Source organism: Cuculus canorus, chromosome 18, assembly GCF_017976375.1.
Source record: "Cuculus canorus isolate bCucCan1 chromosome 18, bCucCan1.pri, whole genome shotgun sequence".
Classification (NCBI taxonomy): Eukaryota; Metazoa; Chordata; class Aves; order Cuculiformes; family Cuculidae; genus Cuculus; species Cuculus canorus.
The window spans coordinates 2911436-2931678 of NC_071418.1; the positions used below are offsets into that span (position 1 = coordinate 2911436).

Sequence of the window (20243 nt, forward strand, 5' to 3'; positions counted from 1 at the left end):
ATATAACTCCAAGAGTTATGCTGTAAAAGACCTGTTATTTGTACATTATAGCATCTTTATTTCTGCCTTCCTTACTGCTTGCTTCAACCTCGAGCACAGAAGTAGAGATTCGGAGTTAGGGTTTATCATGATTTTTTATTGAATTCATACACCACAATTCATTCATTTGACAGCTGAAGAGATCAGGCACAGTCATAGAATAGATGGCATAAAATCTCTGTCTGTTGCCCTGACAAGGATGTCCAGCTGACACATCTGTATGGAATAACAAATAGCGTAGATACTGAAATGCACGGCTGATAAATCAGTACAGGTTTACCATTACATAAGCATTTCTTTTTCTAACTGCAGTATTTTACTGATATGTAAATTTAATCTTGCATTCAATGAAAATCGGATTAGTGTATTTTCAGTGGGTAAGTGATTCTCCATTTACTCAAGTGTATATTAATATGCAAATCATTCCACATCCTCATGGCCTTATTAAGACTAGAATTAGATCTTTTCTAGACTGGATAAGTTCAGTTATCTATAGCATTGAAAAGAGAAGTATAATCAAAATACATGCTTATATCTAGATTTTTGTTTAAAACCAGTAAAGCTTTGATAGTTACTGGCCAAGTAAAACCATGTCAGTTGTATTGAAGAGCTTTTGACCCATTATTATTTATCATGCTGTAACTAATATTTTTTTTCTAATGTTATATGACCCTAATGCTTTGATCTAGCTAAAAAATCTGAAGCTAAAATAACTGAATTGCTGCGCTTCTGAAAACTGTTACGCATTTCTCATTTCACTCCCAATTAACAGAACCTCATTTCCTCATTTCTCGCCATTCATAGCACAAAGAAAAACAAACAAACAAGAGATCAAGAAAACAGCAACAGGCTTGTTTCACTGCCTGAGCTAATCCTGAACACCTTATGTGTTACAGATCATTGGTCATACACCAAAGTACCATTTAAAGAATCCCACCTTGTCCATCGTGGTAGAATAAAAGCTCTTTCCTTTGCTCGAGTGTCACTCCGGACTATGGCTACAGCAGCCCATAGACTAGGAAGTTAATACTGACACCCCTTTAAAGGCAAAGAGCAAGCAACAGAAATTGTGGACTTTCTCCACTGCACAAACCACCAGAGCACTTTCTCCCCCTCTGCCAAGGGATGGAGCGCTCCTCCTCTCCCCGCTGAGGGGAAGCCCTGGGGCGCAGCCAGGCAGCTGAAGGAACAGCGTTTCTCCAAGGAAACCGTTCTTGTCCCTCACTGCTGAAAAACTGAGAGTGCAGAAAGAAAGTTTTGCATTCATTGTTGGCTCCTAGCAGGACACATCCTCCTTCTCTTCCTTTTGAAGTGTCCTGCTTAGTTTGGTTCTTTCAGTGCTGACCGTGCTTTGGAAAGCCAAGACTCTCCAGATAGTACAACTGCTCCAAAGACAGCTGTAGCACTTTTAGGTCCACCATCCATTCCATATCCTATTCTGGCCAAAGAAATGGAAGCCTCTTCTCAGATGTACAGAATCACAGAATTCTTAGGTTGGAAAAGACACTTTAAGATCATCGACTCCAACCATGAACCTGACACTGCCAAGTCTGCCACTAAATCTTGTCCCTAGTACTAAGAGTTAACAAACCCGGTAAAAATAAGAGACACTAAGCCTGAATTCCCACGAGTCTCTCTCTAAAGCACTTTGACTAATGTGAAATGCAGTCAGAGGTTCTTCAGAGCCTTCTAACATTTCCCTTCCAAACTGGCAGCAGTGGCTTTGTGTTCCATTTCACCAAATCCTGTAAGAGTTTGCCAAATCAAAGTCCGAGGAGTCTCTCCTGAGCTTCCCTGCTCTTCATGGGCTACTGCGAGAAATAAGAGCGAGCATGCAAGTCCAGCGGCATCAAGATACAGTCCCAACAAGTGTGAGATCCAAATACCTTGATAGCCTACTGATCCTTTTAAAGTTTTAAGAAATGCAGAGGTACAGATTCCTCTGTACACGGTGAGGACTTCCAAAGACATACCACAACCCAAAAGCAAAGAACACCTGGAGAATTATATATCCATCCCAGTGGGAGTTGACATGTATTCTCCTTTGTTCCATTCCCTGTATGCTTCAGAAGACTCACCTGTCTGTGAGGAAGCTTCCAACAGAGAGGAAGCAGCATTTTCTACATCCCGTGCACAGTCTTGAGACTCTTCAAATTAGAGTCCACATAACAGGGAGGAAATCCAGTTTTTACCACCTGAACAGCCAAAGACACACGAGGAGAGAATATCCCACCACACAAAGAGGAAAAGCTTTATGACAGCAGACCCCGCTTTAAGTGAACAGCACATTTATGCTCCCTATGCTGTCAAAAACGCACTCCCTGAACTCATAGAATGGTTTGAGTTGGAAGGGACCTTAAAGATCATACCAGCTCCAACCTGCCTGCCACGGGCAGGGACATCTCCCACTGGATCAGGTTGCTCATAGCTTCATCCAGCCTGGCCTTGAACACCTCTAGGGATGGGACAACTCCTCAGCACACAAAGAAAATACCATTGAAGAGCCTTCAGTGTGAAGATGGAAAGCGTATTCTGGGTCAGAACATGAGACAGAATGCTTCATCCCACAAACCATTAGAGGGTGCACACTACTGCTCTGCAGGATGTCTTCCTGGAGGCTCTGGCGTATTCCCAGTTGCTGAGTCAAGGTCAGGTATTTCCTGATGATTCTGACACCGTTTCTTATCTACCCACTCCAGCAGCCTCTGCATTTCCATTCTGATGAGATTTGGCATACTGGCTTTTATAACAGCGTCGTGTGTCTGAACTTACTGATTTTAGCAGTTCATTCTGTACCATCTCAAGGAGTCATACACTGAGAACACGTATTGCAAATCCTAACTACAGGCATCAGGCAACACTGAGACATACCTCAAAGCCTGGAACCTGCATTTTTCAAGGAATTCTTTCTGTTTCCTTCTCAAAGGGCTTATTGCTCCCTGTGAAACACATTTAGAACTAAAAATTAATTGTGAGGATCCTTTACAGCAAACCGCAGAAGCCACAGCAGCTCCTGAAGGCATTTAACACTGGTTTGTATCATAACTTTGCTACTAGAAGGACACTCAAGGTCTTTCAAAAACCTTTCAGAGTAGTTTTTACTATTATCATCGCTTTACTAAATCACTGACCAAAGCCTTTAGCAATTCAAACCAAAGAAATCAGATTTCCTGAACTGTTTGAAAGAGCTAATGATTTTTGTCTCAAACAATCTTTGAGATTTCTTACGCTAACACAAAGAGTTGTTGCTGGACTAATTGTGTGAATATAAGTACCTAGGTAAAGTAAATTAAGATACGAGGCCTTACTAGTTCAGTTGGCAGAGAGAGAGAACAGTGCCACTAGAAAATAACCAGAAGGCAGGGTACAAGGCTTCAGTAAAGTTGGTTTTGAACTTATAGATCAAGTTATGCTTCTCCCCAACAGCCATGAAAATCACAAAGCCTCCCTCACAATGGAGCAGCACACCAACCTTGCTAGTCTTCACATTGGGTAAGCACTTTTCAACATCATTGTGCCAGGAGGATATTTTGGAATTAAACCACTCGATACACCAAGAACTGCTATTCCTGCCCAGGCGGCTCTCCGGCCCCTGCCGGGCCATGCTGCCGTAGCAGATGCCAACGCCGCAGAAGGTGTTCTGATGCAGTTCCACTTCCCAGTAGTGGATGCCTCTCTTGAAATACTGGAAGCCCAGCACTTGGAAGCAATCGGTGAAGCGCTGAGGGTGGTGGTTATAATTCATGGGGATGTCCGAGACAGACATCCTGGTGTATCTCTCAGACAGAATCACTTTGTTATGAGCAGTGTTGTAATCCAGCGTGATGTTAGCAGCATCTGCAACGACATGAATCGTTTGAAGGCACTGAAGAGCAAAGCACTTCTAATTATACTGTCCTGTCTAGGTGCTCGTTCCTATGCATGTCTGTCTCCCTGCTCCGCTCTCCTCCGCAGGACAGGCAGTTCTTAGGGACACAGTAATAGTTGCTGGGTTCAACTGCAGCTCTGTGGAGGCAAAGGGAGGGTGACTTTCCTTCCTTCCTGCATCCCCACGGGATTCCTTCATCACCCAAATACGTGCTGGCAGAAGGGGATTGCTGATCCGGCAGCGAAAGTTATACCTTATTGTATACCATCTCTTATAGCATCTTAAGCAAACCAGAAACCTGCATTTCATTTCAGAATAAAATCCAGTGCGTTATATTTCTAGGCTACCCCAACATTCTGGGGGAAATCAAAGCCATTACCGAGAAAACTTCATTTGCTTTCGTAAAGATACATAAACAACAAAAATACATTTGATTCATCTGGCGAAAGAAACACTAGAAGACCTCCTGCTCCCTTCTCCTCCAAAATCTTCATTTGTTAACAATCAGTTGGTAACTTCCTGAGATAACTAACCCCCTGCAAAGGTATTTTTGTCCAGCAACTAGAGAGGGCACCCAACATCGGTGCAAGAAGAGCAGAAAGTTCATCTTTACATAGTGGAACATTGTGTGTCTTACACTGCAAAAGCTCCTCTCTGGATTTCTTCAGAAAGCTCTCAATAAGCTCTTTAGTCGCAGCGGCAGCTGCAGCGATTTGTGGTCCCACGGTTGGTGCTGTGTCAACAGAAAAAAAAGAGAGTTTGGCCAGTTGGGAAGAAACCCTGCATGTTCAACACCATCGCAGACACACTGAGGATGGAGCAGACCTCTGGCGGTTATCTGGTTTAGCGTCCTGCTCTACACAGGGTTAACTTCAACATCAGCTCAGGTTGCTCACTGTCTTGTCAAGTTTGGAAAATCCCCTTGTCTCTGAGCAACCTCCTTCAGTGCCTGGTGGCTCTGACTGTGACTAGTAAGGGCCTTCTCGGAGCAAGAGCTGACACCGACTCTAGCGACCAACACTTACCGTTGTAAGAGCAGTCAATGGAAATAAGCGTGATGAAAGTTTGGACTCACCAGCTTTAATGGCTTTCTTTTTCTCTTCTGGAGGGGAAAAAAAAAAGAAAGAAAAAAGGGAATTGTGAGTTTTACTGAGACCAAAAAGCCACCGATAGACTGTGCGGACTGTAACACAGTCATCATGGCTCTTCTGAAGCTGCAGCAGTAGATAAAGCTGACAGTCCAGCACGTCGAAGCCATATATGCATACACCCATACTTGAAAGCACATACACATGAAGCACAATGCACTGTTTGCTTCCTCGGAAGCCTGGAAGAGCTTCATCCGTGCTTCAGGATGCAGCGTGTTAGGGCAAGTGGTAATAAGCCTGTGTCCATGAGGCACACAGACTGTTCCTTTTCGTTTTACTACAGACCATCTATGCAGCAACAGAAGCTCCAAGTTCATTCAACTCCAGCAATCCACAACAGACCCCACTGAATGCTCCACACCCAGGAAAAGCCCATGGAAAGGATCATGTGTCAAGAGCTCAGTGGAAGTAAATCCAAGTGTTTCAGAAACTTCTGTTGTTTCTGTTGAGTATGGTAGGTGTAGAAGGCTAGAATGCCACATTAATACCGGTATCTGAACAAAACAAAACTGAAAGGCCCCAGGATGACCTGCCGCAAAGTCATCATCACCCCAGCGTTAGACCATGCACGAGACACAGCCACACAGCCAGCAAAGCATCCGAGCAAGGCTGCTGTTCACCACCACTTACTGGGGTTTGCCTGCGCCGGTGAAGCGGCTTGAGTCTGGTGAAGGGTTTTCTCTTTGTGGGGATGATCTTGTGAGAGGGGAAGAGAAAAACCAGAATGTGAACGGCTCATAAGCAGGATTCAGTATGTACAAATCCGTCAAACAAGCCAACAGATGTTTAGTATAAGTAAAAAAATAACCTGCAAGAACCAGAGGGTGGGGAGGCTCTGTTCTGCCTTATTGCCTGCACTGACACCCCTACAGGCACACGCTGAGGTTAATGCACCGCTGCGTTGGGGCGTCCATCGCTGAAGAGCACAAAACACCCTCCCTTTCCCATCACAAAGTGCTCACTATGGATAATCACTGCTTCACCACAGAGCAAACAGCTCTTGGGTAAGTGCTTGAATTCTTAGTTAATGGTAAAAGCGTAGTTAGGAGAGGATGATGCTCTTTAGCACTTACGTGGTTCCGGAGGCTTTTTCCCAACGGGTTTGCTTGGAGAAGGTGCCAAATGGGGCTTAATCTTCACAGGTGGTACTTTTGCTGCAATGGCAATATTTTACGTTACAGTTTGATTGCCAGGAACAGTAATTCATGAGCAAGGACATTTTTCGATTCTATTTTTCAGTCACGTGAGCAGAATTTAAGTGATGGAAACCGCATAGAAGCTCCCTGTGCCCCAGTCCAAAAGATGCTTCTGTTTAACCCGGTAAGCAGAGTTTTGTTCTACACCACTTACACAATCAGCACCTTTACAGCTGGGTAACTATAGTCCTATCCCTCCAAAGTGTTTTATGTCTCCCGTCAAATTCACATCCTAAACTGTATCCAACCCTGCTACATAATAAAAACATAAATTACTGTAAGGAATAATGGCTGAGCTGTGCTGGGACGGTATGAGAAATACTCATCAGCTTATCCAAAGTATAGATAGAAGTAAAGAGACATGGGCACAGTTTTTCTCTTAGTTTAGCCCAGCCTGTAGTGTTTGTGTTGGGAAATGGATGAGCCCAGAGGCTGCAAGACAGTTTATAGTAACCAGCTGTATTGGCTGCGCTATTTTGTTTTTACTATTTGGACTGGAGGGAGAAGACACCTCATTGGAACTCAAAGCCAAGGCAGAAAATGCCAGTTCTCTCAGTGATACAGTACCTTCTGCACTTTTCTCCTTAAACTCAGTCACTGAGAGTTTCAGAATCTCTTTAAGGTTAATGGCAGACTGATAAGCAGAATGTATCAAGTTTTGGTCCATTTCATTTGTAGGGACAAAGGCATCTTTTGTTGATGTTTGTTGCAGTGCTGCTGCTCTCTGAAATGAGAAACAGAAGACCTTATGCAGAGCACATGGTGTAGCAGACAAAAAGAATACAACTAAGTTACTTTAAATGAGGTGGGGTTTGTGCATTCATGTCTAATTCAAAGGAGCAAAGGCTACAGTCAGACACAGCCCGTGCCAAAATTAGAGCAGCAACCTACATGGAATAATTCTCAACTGATATCTCAAGTAGTGAGAATGATCTAATAGGTGGTGTCACGGCCGGGAGCTGCAGCTCCTTATGGAGAGGGATTCCCTCCCTCCCTCTCTGGCCCTTCCGCTTGCAGCAGAGGCTCAGCTGGGGTAGGTACCAGACACCACTACGTTTCAGCCCTCTTTCATTGATATTGGGGTACTTTTCAGTACATCCTTTTATAGGAGACTCTTGCACACGACTGCATTATCAGTGGACGGAAAGCATCTGGAGAGCAGGAATACCTTCAGCAGATTTTTGGGTTTCTAGAATGCAGAATTGCAAAGAACCGCATTTGTATTTCAAGGACGCATTACCTTCAAAAACAGAACATCATCAGCTTCAGTCAGTGCCATCTCAATCTGATCTCTGAGAGACTGTATTTCATTCTTCTTACTTGCCAGAACACCGTAGATGTAATCAAACCTATTGAAAACTCTTTTTTCTTCATCTGCAATTACTTTTAAGGCCTGATTTTCTTTTTCTTCAATTAAAGCTTTAATTTCTGAAAACTCACTTCTGATCAACTCTTTCTTTCTGGAAGCTGTCTCCTGCAGCGGACAAGAGCAGACAGACACTGGTTTCAAGAGAACAGTTTGCAACTAAAAGACAAACCCAAGCCTTTGAGAGACACGTAGGCTTCAATGACTCAAAAGGGCAATAGAAAAGCTATGTATTTCTCTGTAGTTTGGAAAGAAAACTGATCTACTCTCAAGAAATCAGGCCAGTTGTCAGTCTCCGGACCCCCAACGTGCCATCCAGCAGTTTCCAGCACCGGGACAGGGCTGTGCCACTGCGAGCTTGGACACCACACACCCGCCGGCACAGCTGTCGCCGCTTCTGACTGCGTGATGTGGTATCCCTGGTTAATACAAAGTAATTTCTGATCTTCTGAGAGATGTTCCAGAGGAGCACAGAAGCGCTATCCTGGTGGTTTTCCAGTTTCTTCATCTCTGCCACTCGATTCGGAAAGGATGGGGCAAGTGAGACATACTTGATGCAGCTGTCGGCACAAATGGCAACCCTGAACATCAGCTAAGAGCAAGGATTAGTTGTGGTAACTTACGGGGAAGAGACATCACAACTTTCTGCACTGGAGCAGCCGTTGCAGCTCATTAATCCTTTAGCTTAAGCTGCATAGATACACACTTACTGTGCAAAAGGGAAGAGTAGGTTTGAGCCGTGTTACAGGTCGAGTGGTGTCAGCACTTGCAGGTAATAAAGCCCTTGCACAGGGCTGGGGTTACTCCCATCTCTCACAGAGCTGCCTGGCTCTACCAAAAAGCCTCTTTTCTGTTACTTCTCAACGTCTTCTCCTGCCAAGGCAATCTCAATACTACAACAACTATCCCAGGAGTAGAATTGGCCAGCGTGCACCTAGCAACCTGACAGCATTTTGGAGAGTTGCCCACTTACAGCAGTTTGGCTTTGGCTTGTTTTCACGGTGTTCATCGCTCGAGCAGCTCTCTCGCCCTGATTATTCAGCTCCAGCAGTTTCTTCTTCAGTGCCGACTGCAACGGAAGAGATCAGAAAGCATTTCAGAGAAGCAGCTGCCGTGTCTTCTCTCAGTCAGGTTGTGCTTACTGGGAATCGTATTCACAGAAAGTTTTAAATAACCATTGTAAGCATTTTGTACCGTCCAGTTAAAACCAACTGCTCCTTAAACCTTTCAGGATGTAGAAATCCTGTCCTGCATACGTGACTCAGAGCCAGCACCCTCCCTGCAGCTCCACCACTCCCACCAGCAAGATATATGCTGCCGACCACTCTTTTGATAAGGACTGAGTGCTTTCATCAGCACAGCAGTTCCCGGTCCTAATAATAAACCTTATGGTAGCTCTCAGGCTGGACTTTGAGCATGAAGTTAACGCTACTGTTGACCTCTCTTGTTGTAAATGAGAATTCTATTGCTCAGCTGTGGATTACCTGTGCCTTTAGTTCAAGATGCTAAATCAGGGAGGACTCCGGAGGGTAAGCAGCGTACACGCTCGCTGTAAGATACAAAGGTCGGGATTCCCTCCCTTCCACTCTGTGAAGAACCTGCTCCTGGCTTTTCTTTACATGCTAGAGATGCCTCTAGGCTACTTTTATAACTCTTGCTTCACAAGAACATACACAAAGCAATGTCTGCCTCCAGTCCCTTGCTCAGGCAGCAGTAAGACCTTGCAGCGAATCCCAAACCCCATGCGGGGAACAGCAGAGGGGGCTCAGAGCCGGGGGTGACACCCGCAGAGGCGGGAGGCCTCATCAGTCATAGAATCCTAAAACAGTTTTGGGCTGGAAAGGACCTTTAAGACCATCTGGATCCACCCCACGCTGCAGCTTCTCTGGGCAACTTGTGCCACTGCCTCACCACCCTGACAGGAGGGCATTTCTCCCTAATATCTAATCTAAATTTCCCCTCTTTCAGCTGAAAACTGTTCTCCCTGGTCCTCTCCCTGCGCTCCCTGATCAAGAGCCCCTCCCCAGCCTTCCTGGAGCCCATTTAAGTACTGGCAGCTGCTCTAAGCTCCCTTCTCTTCTCCAGGCTGAACAACTCCAACTCTCAGCGGAGCCGATCGCCTCTGCGAGTGACAGTCGGACCTGCACAAGACAGGAACTGCCAGACTCTGGAAGCACCATTTTGGAGAGTGGAGGAAAAGGCAAGGAATTACTCTTAAGACGCGCTGGGGGGCAGATAACAGCTTGCCAAGGCCAAACATGAGATTTAACAGCCCAGCCTCCTCCCTAGCACTCCACCAGGGTGCCCCTGGCAGGATGCTCCAGCCTTGGAGGAGCACAAGGGAGCTCCGGGATGTCCCTGGGAAGGCTCTGTTGGGGCACAGAGGAGCTCCCTTGGGGGGTGCTTGAGCCACAGGGTGCTCCTGGGAGGGTGCTTTAGCCCTGGGGGAGCAGGAGGGAGCCCCGGGATGCCCGTAGGAAGGCACCCCAGCCCCGAGGGAGCACGGAGGAGCCCCTGGGAGGGTGCTTTAGCCCCTGGTGAGCATGGGGTGTCCCTGGAGGGCACTGCTGGGGCACAGGAGAGCTCCCTTGGGGGGTGCTTGAGCCCTGGGGTGTTCCTGGGAGGGTGCTTTAGCCATGCGGGAGCAGGAGGGAGTTCGGGATGCTCCTGGGAGAGCAGGAGGGAGCCCTGTGATGCCCATGGGAAGGCACCCCAGCCCCGAGGGAGCACGGAGGAGCCCCTGGGGGGGGTGCTTTAGCCCTGGGGGAGCAAGAGGGAGCCCCGGGATGCCACTGGGAAGCCACCCCAGCCCCGCGAAAGAGCACAGGGTGTCCCTGGGAGGGCACCGCTGGAGCAGAGGGGCGCTCCCTTGGGGGGTGCTTGAGCCCCAGGGTGGTCCTGGGAGGGTGCTTGAGCTCCAGAGGAGCAGGAGGGAGTTGGGGATGCCCCTGGGAGGGCACCCCAGCCCCGGGGGAGGCCCTGGAAGGGCGCTTTAGCTCCAGAGGAGCAGGAGGGAGTTGGGGATGCTCCTGGGAGGGCACCCCATCCCCGAGGGAGCCCCTGGAAGGGCGCATTAGCTCCAGAGGAGCGGGAGGGAGTTGGGGATGGCCCTGGGAGGGCACCCCATCCCTGGACAGAGCCACCCCCCCCCTTCCTCTCCTCCGCTCACCTCGGCGTTGGCTTTGGCGTCCTGCAGGGGGCTGGTGTGACAGGGTTTGTGCCCGAGGAGGCAGAGGGAGCAGATGCAGGTGTTGTGCTGCTTGCAGAAGAACTCGAGGAGCTTGTGGTGCTGTGGGCAGAGCCGGCGGTGCAGGTGGCGCAGCGGCGGGCGCAGCTGATGGCCGCGGAACGCGGGGCTGTCGCCGTGCGGCCGGAGGTGTTCGGAGCAGAAGGAGGCGGTGCAGGTGAGGCAGCTCTGCACGGCCGGAGCCCGCAGGCAGCTGTCGCACCACACCGTGTCGTCGTCCTCCTCCTCCTCCTCCTGCTGCTGCTGCTGCTCTTCCTGCCGCTCGGCAGCCCCCGGGCCGCCCTGCAGCTGCTCCACCACCCGGCACAGCACTGTGTTCTTCTGGAGCTGCGGGCGAGCCGCGAAGAGCGCCCGGCACTGCGGGCAGCTGAAGTTCTCCGAGAGCCCCGTCCAGGAGAGCTCCAGGCAGGAGGAGCAGAAGTTGTGGCCGCAGGGGACCGTCACGGGGCTGCTGAACAGGCAGAGGCAGATGGAGCAGGTCAGCTCTTCCTCCAGCGAGGACATGTTCGCCGCTGGTCCTGCGGGGATCGGCCCCGGGGCTCCCGACTCCAGAAACGAAACTCGGGGTGGGACTTTCCGGGAATCTACGCGCCCTTTGCCCGCCCCGGGACAGCCGGGACCTGCCCCTCCCTCCCCCGCATCTATCCTTCCTTCCCTCCATCCTCCCTTCCTTCCCCCATCCATCCTTCCTTCCCCCCGTCCTCCCTTTCTTCCTCCTTCCTCCCTGCCTTCCTTTCCCCCGTCCCCCATCCTTCCCCATCCTTCCTGCCTTCCATCCTTTCCCCACATCCTTCCTGCCTTCCTTCCCCCTCCCCAGGGGGGACTTGGACCCCTGTTTTCCATCCCCCAGGGTGGGGAGACCTGGGGTGGGGACCATAGAATTATTTGGTTGGAAAAGACTTTTGAGATCATTGAGTTCAACCATACCTGTCCGCTGCTAAACCAACGTAAGAAGGATATGGAACTGTTGGAACGCATCCTGAGGAGGCCACAGAGATGATCCGAGGGCTGGAGCACCTCTGCTGTGGGGACAGGCTGAGAGAGTTGGGGTTCAGCCTGGAGAGGAGAAGGCTCTGGGGAGACCTTAGAGCAGCTCCCAGCACTGAAAGGGGCTCCAGGAAAGCTGGGGAGGGATTTTTTTACAGGGGTATGGAGTGATGGGATGAGGGGGAATGGCTTTAAATTGGAAGGGGGAAGATTCAGGTTAGACATTAGGAAGAAATTCTTCACCATGAGGGTGAGGAGACCCTGACCCAGATTGCCCAGAGCAGTGGTGGCTGCCCCATCCCTGGAGGTGCTCAAGGCCAGGTTGGATGGGGCTTGGAGTGACCAGGTTCAAGCGGGAGGTGTCCCTGCCCATGGCAGGAGGTTGGAACTGGATGGGCTTTAAGGTCCTTTCCAACCCAAACCATTTTATGATTCATATCCCTAAGTACTTAATCTACCTTTTAGATCCCTCCAGGGATGGGGACTCCGCCGCCTCCTCAAGCAGCCGTTCCGGTGCCTGAGAACTCTTTCGGTGAAGCATTTTTTGCTGGTGTCTAATCTGAGCCGTCCTTGGCACAATTTGAGGCCGTTCCCTCTGGTGCCTGTCGCTCGGGAGAAGAGACCAGCACCCACCTCGCTACAGCCTACAATGCCCTGGGACTCGCTCACCCCTGGGGCCACCATTGCGGTGGCCACAGCTGCTGAGTTTTGTTTCAAAACCAAACACAAATACCTTTCAATACTTAAGAGGGCTGACAAGAAAGGCGGGGTAAAACTTTTTAGCAGGGCCTGTAGCAATAGGACAAGGGATTGTGGCTTTAAACTCAAAGAGAAGTTTAAACTAGATACTAGGAAGAAATTTATTCACTGAGGGTGGTGAAACCCTGGCACAGGTTGTGTCTGTTACCAGACATGGGACCAAAGAGCAGCTGTTCATGTTTATATTTCTTATTATCCTGTAGGTGAACAAAGCAGTTCTTCAGGAGCTTGTCTGGACCAAGCCACCATCATCTTTCAAAAGCTCAGCACCATCACTGTAATTTCTGCAGCACTCATCTTGTATCCACTGATGCAGACAAAGGTAAGCATATATAAATATTTGTATCTAATCCCTGACAACGGTAGCTTTTTCTTCTGGAGCAGAACATGGGATGTTTAGAAGGTTTCCATTGTCAGAGGGCCCTTTAAATCTACCTGGAAGGAGGCTGTAGTGAGGTGGGTGCTGGTCTCTTCTCCCAGTAACAGGTGATAGGATGAGAGGAAATGGCCTCAAGCCATGCCAGGGGAGCTTTAGATTGGATAGTAAGAAAAAATTCTTTACTGAAAGAGTGGTGAAGCACTGGCAGAGGCTGCCCAGGCAGCCGTGGAGTCTCGATCCCTGAAGGGGTTCAAAACACATGTAAATGTGGCACTTCAGGACGTGGTTTGGCAGGCAGAGTGGTGGTTGGACTGGTGGTTGGACTGGAAGAACTTAGAGGTCTTTTCCAACCTTAAGAATTTTATGAAATTCTATTTTGAGTAAGCCCACCACTCCTGCTGTCTAAAAAATATTTTATTAACCCTTAATAAAAATAATTAATTAAAATTAATAAAAAATATTTAACATTTAAAGTTACTGTATGATTTTACCATTCAAATGGCTACCGAAGTTATTACTCTTTGCTTCCTTGCAGTTACTTGATGACTTTTTCATGTGGTTCTTAACTAGTTCTAGGCCTTTGTCCCATTACTGCAGATTCAAAGTGCCACTCAGATTTTGGGCAGGACATTAGAAGCAAAGCAGAATGAATTGTTTCTCTCTACATGTGGCTGAGCAAACAGCAAGGCAGGTGTTGTGATACTCTTTGGCTGCCCCAACAAAGGGGCTCGCAAGAGACTTCAGAGCTCGAGGAACAGAAAGCAAGCAGGATTTGTTTCGAGTATCACCAGTTCCCTCTGGAATTCACAAGCACTTTCTGTCCCGTTCTGTGTTTCTTCTCTGCGTAGCACCCAGCCCTGCCCCAGGTATGAGGAACACTGCGTGTGGCTCTGGGCAGGGGTGTGGGCAGCCCGCCTTTACTGGGTTTCATTCACATTGTGCACTGAAGCAGTAGTTTCACTCAAACTTGATAACAATGAATAAACGAGACTCAAGATTTTATCTTCAAAGCATCCTCTCTGGGGTATATTTGTTTTCATCATCTGTTCCTCACAGCCAGAAGGACTCTGTACCCATTTAATTTATACCCAAAATGTACTGTAGGCAATGGAACAAGAGACAAATCCTGCTCTGAAACATTCTGAAATACCTGCATTTAGCTTTTGCCATTTCATACAAATTAACAGTTGCTTCCTTTAGAAAAATTCTTCCCATTAATCCAAACTATCTTAGCATGACGGTGCTGGAGTATCTGGAATTTTCTTTTTGTCCAGTTTGCAAGAATATCCACATATGAATCAAACCGTCCACTTCTCTAAAAACCAAATTCTAACACCAAATAATGGCAACTGAAGAGAACCACAATACATAAATTAGTTTTACTCATATATAAGCAATTCCTTCTGAAACAAGACATTTTAATAGGGATAGTGCAGAGGTGTGCAGTATTTTAAGGTAATCATGCACTAGTCGGAGTAGATAAGCTGAACCATGATGTAATTTTTCAGGTGTGTGTTTGTATCTAGGGTGTTTTTTTTTCTCCATATCTTCTGTTTAAGAGCCGGCAACCCAAGACAGGGATTATCTTACATGGTAAGACGTGTGCAGCTGCAAGTACTACGAGTCCAAGTGCCACCTGGATGCAGATATCAGCAGAGGTATCAGTGAAGCTCATTGCCACCACCTGGTGACCTGTTTGTATCATGCTCTCCAGCTGCAGAGGAAGAGACATGCACATCGACAATATTTATATTCCATTTTTAAATGTTGTTTTTAATTATCCTTACAGCAAGCTGCCTCCCTATAGCAATTATACAGCTTAATTATACCCAGACACTTAAATGGATTTACTTACAGTACAAGGTCAGATCTTATCCTTTTGATCAAACCATTCCAGCGGCAGCAGTAAGATACAAAAATTGTTACTAAGCTTCTATTAAGATAAGAAATCCAACGGATCTATAGTACAGACCTGCTATAACAAAGTATTCCTGTATTACAGAAAAACACATACTAAGAAAAAAATGTTTCTTTTTCTTTCGGCATAGTTCCAGTTTTAAAACAGTTTATTAAAAACAACCACCAGTACAGCTGCTGCCCTCAGAACTAGAAGGCAGCATTTCACAAAACAAGTCCGTACAACTATTTACATTTATTCACATCTTAGCTTGTTCCATTTTCAGTGCTGGATCCGTTAACCAGAGGCTCAACAATCAGTCTGGGCTCTATCAGCGCATCCCAATTTTCAGTTATCTGAAACCAAAATGCAGACAGTAGTTAGTGCACAGCAGCTACACAGGCAGATGGAATTACTGCTACGTTGTGCTTTGTCTCGACTTGAACCACAGCACTGCTGAGCAAAGATCACAGATCCTTCCTGTGATGCATTGATCTTCTTCATGACCCTCAACCTGCCTGACGTCCTGAGTGAGGAAAGATGCGGGTAAGAAGAGCAGTGCATGAAATTAATAACCTTGTAAGAACTGAAACTCTGTCTAGACATGATATGGTTTGTTTTATTAGCCAAAACAAAAGGTACAGTCTGTTTTTTCAATCTAGTTAATTGTATAACATGCAAGAAGTTCTTATCTTGTAATCACGCACATTCTCGCTAGAAAGGAACAATTATTTGCTTCTGTTAATTTTAATCAGATGCATTATTATAAAGGGAATCTCACTGAGATGACAGAGTCATAAAGCAGGGCATGTGTCAGGTATGGGAAACTCGTAACAGGCTTCAGAAGAGGACACCCACGTACCCTTGTGTCCTGAGGAACGGCGTACTCAATCAGTTCTGCTCCATCTGCAGACTGGTAAACCAGATCAAATTTTCCTGGCTCTTTAGCAACTTAAAAACAAACAAAAAACTCCATGAACTATAAGCAAAAGAGTTAGATGTTTATCATATTTAGAAAGCTAATAAAAAACAGGTTTTTGGGGGGGGTGTTGGGTGTTTGGATTCACAATTCTAACCAAAAATCTGAGGTAGAACTGAATGTTAAACCAAAATTAAGGTAATTATCTAATATGCTTTATGCATGAAATAGTTAATTAACAATATGCTGCCTAAATTTGAGAGAAATGCTCATATGATGGCGGCTCATTAACGCTGGCTTACATGGCAGCCACAGTTTGCACATTTGTTTTCAGAGATATTCAAGTGTTAGTACTTCTCCATTTCAGCAACCTTTGGGGAGGGAGTGAGGATGGGGATGTGCATTGAGAAGGAACCCAAGGAAATTGGAAATACTCCTGAAACATGAAGTATGCCTCAGACTAGCTGTTTTCCAAGTGATGCGTGTGACTTCAAGGATTTTGTGCCTCAGAGTACGTACTTTGTCCTGCTGGTGATGAAAGGATCTCGAGCTCAATCTGCTTTTTATCAGCATTCCAACTGATTATTTTCCCCTCCTTCGTAAAGCAACAAGAAAAGAATCAGATAAGATATACCTCAGCATTGTTCAACTATTCCTTATTTACAACCACTGTGGTGCTTGATCACAGTTAAAATCTGTAAAGTATTAAAGCTCAGCAATCTGCAGTTACTGACATCAATAAACTAAAGTTATTGCACAGTCTTTGTAATTTGTACTTATCAGAAACCAAGTTATTTGAAGTAACTACAAAATTTTACTTGCACTAGTTTCAAGAATTTGCCTTGACTTCAACCAGCGGTACACGCAAACACTGCTACATTCTCCTAAGGAAAAAATCTGCATCTTTTGTCATCTCTAAAATATTAATGATCATTAATAATGTGCTTCTTGTTGTTTTTTTGTTTTTTTTTTTTTAAATAACAGCCACACCTTTCAAATTTTCAATTTGTTTTGGCTTCTAGAGTTTTCATATTTACTGCTGCACCGGGAATAGCCTGCAGAGTCAAGGGGACAAGAACAAAAATACTGCACAACCTCAAAATTACTTAAGCCTCACCTATAATACTTTTGTGAATGAATTAAGGGAGGAAAAAAACCCCAGTACCTTATAGTCTGAAACTTCAGGACTGTAATTTTCAGTTAGTTCCAAGCGCTGTTGAAAGAAAATACAAATAACAAATTAGAACTTCTCTTGGTTCGTGAAGATGCCACCTATACTCAGACACTGTTTCCTCTGCAAAAGGAAAGTGCAAGAACCGAGTCTCCCACTCCAGAATCCTGATGCTGATCACAGTCTCGGGTAGTCTCCCAGGACTCACTGCTCCGAAGCTTAAAAGAGAATTTTTAAAGAAGAACAAATAAGTAGGGTGAAGGCCACTTCTTAACTCTTCTACTTCTGGGATAATGGTCCCAGAACAATGTAAGATTAACTTCTTCAGTGTCAGCATTTGGTTATCAGGACTATGCTATCTGCAGCATGTCCTGCAAAGCTTATGAGTAACCCAACTGAAACTGTTTTAGCCTGCTAACATTCAGTATTTCATGAGTTCTTTACCTTAAAGGCAATTCTTTCTCCTACTTGTGGTGGAGCAGCTAGAAGAGGTAACACGCTATAGTCTCTCTTAGGGACCTCCGCGGGATTCTGTGAAACAAGCAGTAAATCAATTGATTTAATTACTGTATTGATAAGAATAGAAAACAATGTTTATGCTGTATGGGTTGTAAGAAGTTCTGAGAAGGGCAAGGTACGTATCAGGGTGCTTTGTTTTGACATATACAATCACTTAAATATTGTTTCATAAACACTTCCTCAGGCTGCTATACAGAGATACTGTAAATATCAGATCTACTAGGTTAAGATCAACCTTTATCCCATCAGTCTTTTTCTGCTTTTACAAATTACCCTTGTCCTGTATGTTTTTTGTACAGTTAGAGCTGCAAGAGAAAGGTGACCTATGACTACACAAGTCACTCACCTGCACAAGAACAGAAGAGTTTGTTGCAGTTTCATTTAACTGCCTCTGTTTCTGGCCTTCACTGCTGTAGTTATAGAAGAAGCCTGGGTTTGCTCCTCTCCCATGGCCTTGGCCCCTCATCATCCCACGAAACCCACGGCCCCATGATCTCCAGAAGTTATTCTCTCCTGTCCCACGCCCCCTTCCACGGCCTGGGCTGGCAGTTGGTCCTCGAGTGCTGGTTGGCAACTGTTTAGTACAGTTTCTTCCTATGGAATTAATCAGTCCAGTATTTGCTGTGGATTTTTTAATAACAAGTGTTTCTGAATCTGAACTGTCAGACTCTGAAGAGGAGGTCTTTGCTTTGGGAGCCTTGGTGGTACTGTTTTTTACAGCTGCTGCATTGTTTGGCAGTGACTTTTCCTTCACAGTCCTGTCTTGTGCTGTTGCCACTTTCTCATCCTCTGTACTCGAGTCCGAATCTGAACTAGAGGACTGTGATTTTTTAGCATTTTTACTAATTGCAGTCTTAGCGGAATTTTCAGTGTTAGACTTCACAGTCACTTTATTGGAAGCAACAGTTTTCACACCAGAATTTGTAGCAGCTTGGGATTTGTCCTTGGGAAATGTTGCCACTACAGGTTTATGGGAAGATTTATTTTGCTTTACATTTAAATCATTGTTGTCACTGTCAGACGATGTGCTGGAGGAACGTGAAGATCCCACCTTTGTTTTTCCAGACTGGGTTGTGATTTTTTTACCAGAACTTAGAGAAATGTTCTCATTTGCCTGTTTTAAACCCATCTTTGCTGCAGCTGCCTTTGCCTGCTTTTCATCCTTCTTTTTTGTTGTCAGCTGTTTCTCTGTCTTTCTAAGCTTTTTCATTTGGTCAGCAGGACTCTCTTCCTTACCTTCTGTGAGCCTACTTTTCCCACTAACTTCTTCCTTTCTTTTTCTTTTTATGTACCTTTTCTGAGAGTCCTGAATATCTACAGAGCTCTCTTCCCTACAAGAGGAATACTCAGTATGCTTATTCTTCTTCTTTTCCCTTTTATGCCCATCATCTTCATTTTCAGACAATTCCTCCTGCTTTTGTCTACGCTTTTTTTTGTCTTCTTTTGGTGCGCGAGAGAAGCCATCCTCTATCTCTTCATAATCCTCTGCGACTATCTCTTCCAATTTTACGCTGTCAAAAAACCAAGCAAAAGCAACTGTTCAGGACAGTTAACCCTTTTCCCTTGATGCTGGCAGCCTGGGTAAGACTGCCTGTTGCACTTTTAAACAATTAATCTCTTTCCCTTGATGGTGGCAGCCCCAGTAACACTGTTTGTTGCACTTTGAAACCATGAAGCCCTTTCCCTTGATGCTGGTAGTCCAGGAAAGGCTGCCTGTCAAGCTTTGAAACAATGAATCCCCTTCCATAGATGGTGGCAGCCCCAGTAACGCTGTGGGGCTTTGAAACAGTGAAGCCCTTTCCTTCCATGTTGACAGCCTCAGTAAAGCTGTCTATTGGGCTTTTAAAACAATTAACGGATTTCCCCTCGAAGTTTGCAGCCCAGGTAGGGTTGTTTGTCGGGCTTTTAAACAACGAACACCTCTCCCTCGATGCTGGCAGCTCAGGTAAGGCTTTCTGTTGAGCTTTTAAACAATGAACCCATTTCCCTCGATGCTAGCAGCCAGACAAGGCTGTCTGTTGGCTTTTGAAACAATGAAGCCCTTTTACCCAGGCTGCCAGCATGGAGGGAGGCTGCCTTTTAAACAATTAACCTCTTTCCCTTGCTGCCGGCAGCCTGGGTGAGGCTGCCTGTTGGGCTTTTAAGCAGGCTCGGGGTGTGGGAGCACCCGGGGATGGAGGCAGCGCTCTCCCCCGAAGGGGACTCCCAGGCCCTGGGCTCTCTCCAGCCCCGCGGGGCCTCTGAGGCTGTGGCGAACGCTGCCCGCCAGCACCGGGAAGGGATTCTCCGGAGAAGGGGGGCACGGCGCAGCCCGGGGAGCCCCTGTCCCGCCGCCCCGGGGCCGGACAGCCCCCGCCGTACCGGAGCGAGTCGTTGTCCCGCACGAGGCGGGCGCTCTCGGTGGGCGGCAGCAGCGCTCCCTCCAGGTAAAGGCTGAGGCGGGCCCGCCGGCTGAAGCCGAACCGGTGGCGGATGAGGCTGATGAGGTCGGTGACGAGGCGCACCTGGCTGGGCTCCAGCAGCAGCCAGCACAGCGCGCAGCCCGGGCTGCCGGGAGGCGGGTAATCGAAGTGCAGCCGCAGCCGCACGGGGCCGCCGCCGGGCGCCGCCATCTTGGCGGGAGAAGGCGGGGAAGAGAGAGTAGGTACGGCGCCGTGCGTGGGACAAAAAGGGACGAACAGCGCGCCGGAGCCTCGGCCACGCCCTCTCCGTGGCCGAGGTGGGCGGGTCCTTGACCACGTGATCGAT

At 46.9% G+C, this 20243-nt stretch overlaps 3 protein-coding genes across 6 annotated transcripts in view; 1 reads left to right on the forward strand and 2 right to left on the reverse strand.

Moving 5' to 3' along the window:
• The window catches only part of DGKE (diacylglycerol kinase epsilon), a 28832-nt gene extending 19020 nt beyond the window's left edge, over positions 1–9812 (forward strand). Inside the window, exons 13-14 of the transcript XR_008452791.1 lie at positions 6295–6375; positions 9703–9812. The gene's annotated coding sequence lies outside the window, so the exon portion shown is untranslated. The remainder of the gene's footprint in view (positions 1–6294; positions 6376–9702) is intronic.
• Positions 99–11448, reverse strand: LOC104061995 (E3 ubiquitin/ISG15 ligase TRIM25). Of its 2 annotated transcripts, XM_054082952.1 has the most exons (9): positions 10787–11448; positions 8591–8686; positions 7492–7725; positions 6819–6975; positions 6129–6209; positions 5686–5751; positions 4983–5009; positions 4545–4640; positions 100–3876 (listed from the first exon to the last, which is right to left on the reverse strand). In XM_054082952.1, the coding sequence occupies exons 1-9, from the start codon at positions 11366–11368 to the stop codon at positions 3347–3349; spliced, it is 1869 nt and encodes a 622-aa protein (XP_053938927.1). In that variant the 5' UTR covers positions 11369–11448; the 3' UTR covers positions 100–3346. The 2 variants fall into 2 exon arrangements, with proteins under 2 accessions (XP_009562307.2, XP_053938927.1); XM_009564012.2 differs by lacking the exon at positions 5686–5751 and having other exon boundaries at positions 99–3876.
• Positions 11449–14040: 2592 nt separating this feature from the next.
• COIL (coilin) lies at positions 14041–20161 on the reverse strand. 3 transcript variants are annotated; one of them, XM_054082956.1, is made up of 8 exons: positions 19857–20159; positions 17842–19006; positions 17421–17507; positions 16971–17018; positions 16325–16400; positions 15749–15837; positions 15140–15242; positions 14041–14703 (listed from the first exon to the last, which is right to left on the reverse strand). In XM_054082956.1, exons 1-7 carry the CDS (start codon positions 20105–20107, stop codon positions 15153–15155), a joined length of 1806 nt encoding a protein of 601 aa, XP_053938931.1. In that variant the 5' UTR covers positions 20108–20159; the 3' UTR covers positions 14041–14703; positions 15140–15152. The 3 variants fall into 3 exon arrangements, with proteins under 3 accessions (XP_053938931.1, XP_053938930.1, XP_053938929.1); XM_054082955.1 differs by having other exon boundaries at positions 14041–15242; XM_054082954.1 differs by having other exon boundaries at positions 14041–15837; positions 19857–20161.
• Between the last annotated feature and the right edge of the window lie 82 nt (positions 20162–20243).

Coding starts and splice junctions, on each gene's coding strand:
- LOC104061995 (XM_054082952.1), bottom strand. CDS start 11,368: ATGTCCTCGCTGGAGGAAGAGCTGACCTGCTCCATCTGCCTCTGCCTG. Junction 7,726..8,590: donor CAAGCCAAAGCCAAACTGCT/GTAAGTGGGCAA, acceptor TGTCCGCTGCAG/GAGACAGCTTCCAGAAAGAA. Junction 5,010..5,685: donor ACCGGCGCAGGCAAACCCCA/GTAAGTGGTGGT, acceptor TTTCCCCTCCAG/AAGAGAAAAAGAAAGCCATT.
- COIL (XM_054082954.1), bottom strand. CDS start 20,107: ATGGCGGCGCCCGGCGGCGGCCCCGTGCGGCTGCGGCTGCACTTCGAT. Junction 19,007..19,856: donor CGGGACAACGACTCGCTCCG/GTACGGCGGGGG, acceptor GTTTTTTGACAG/CGTAAAATTGGAAGAGATAG. Junction 17,019..17,420: donor GAGAAAGAATTGCCTTTAAG/GTAAAGAACTCA, acceptor TTCTTTCAACAG/CGCTTGGAACTAACTGAAAA.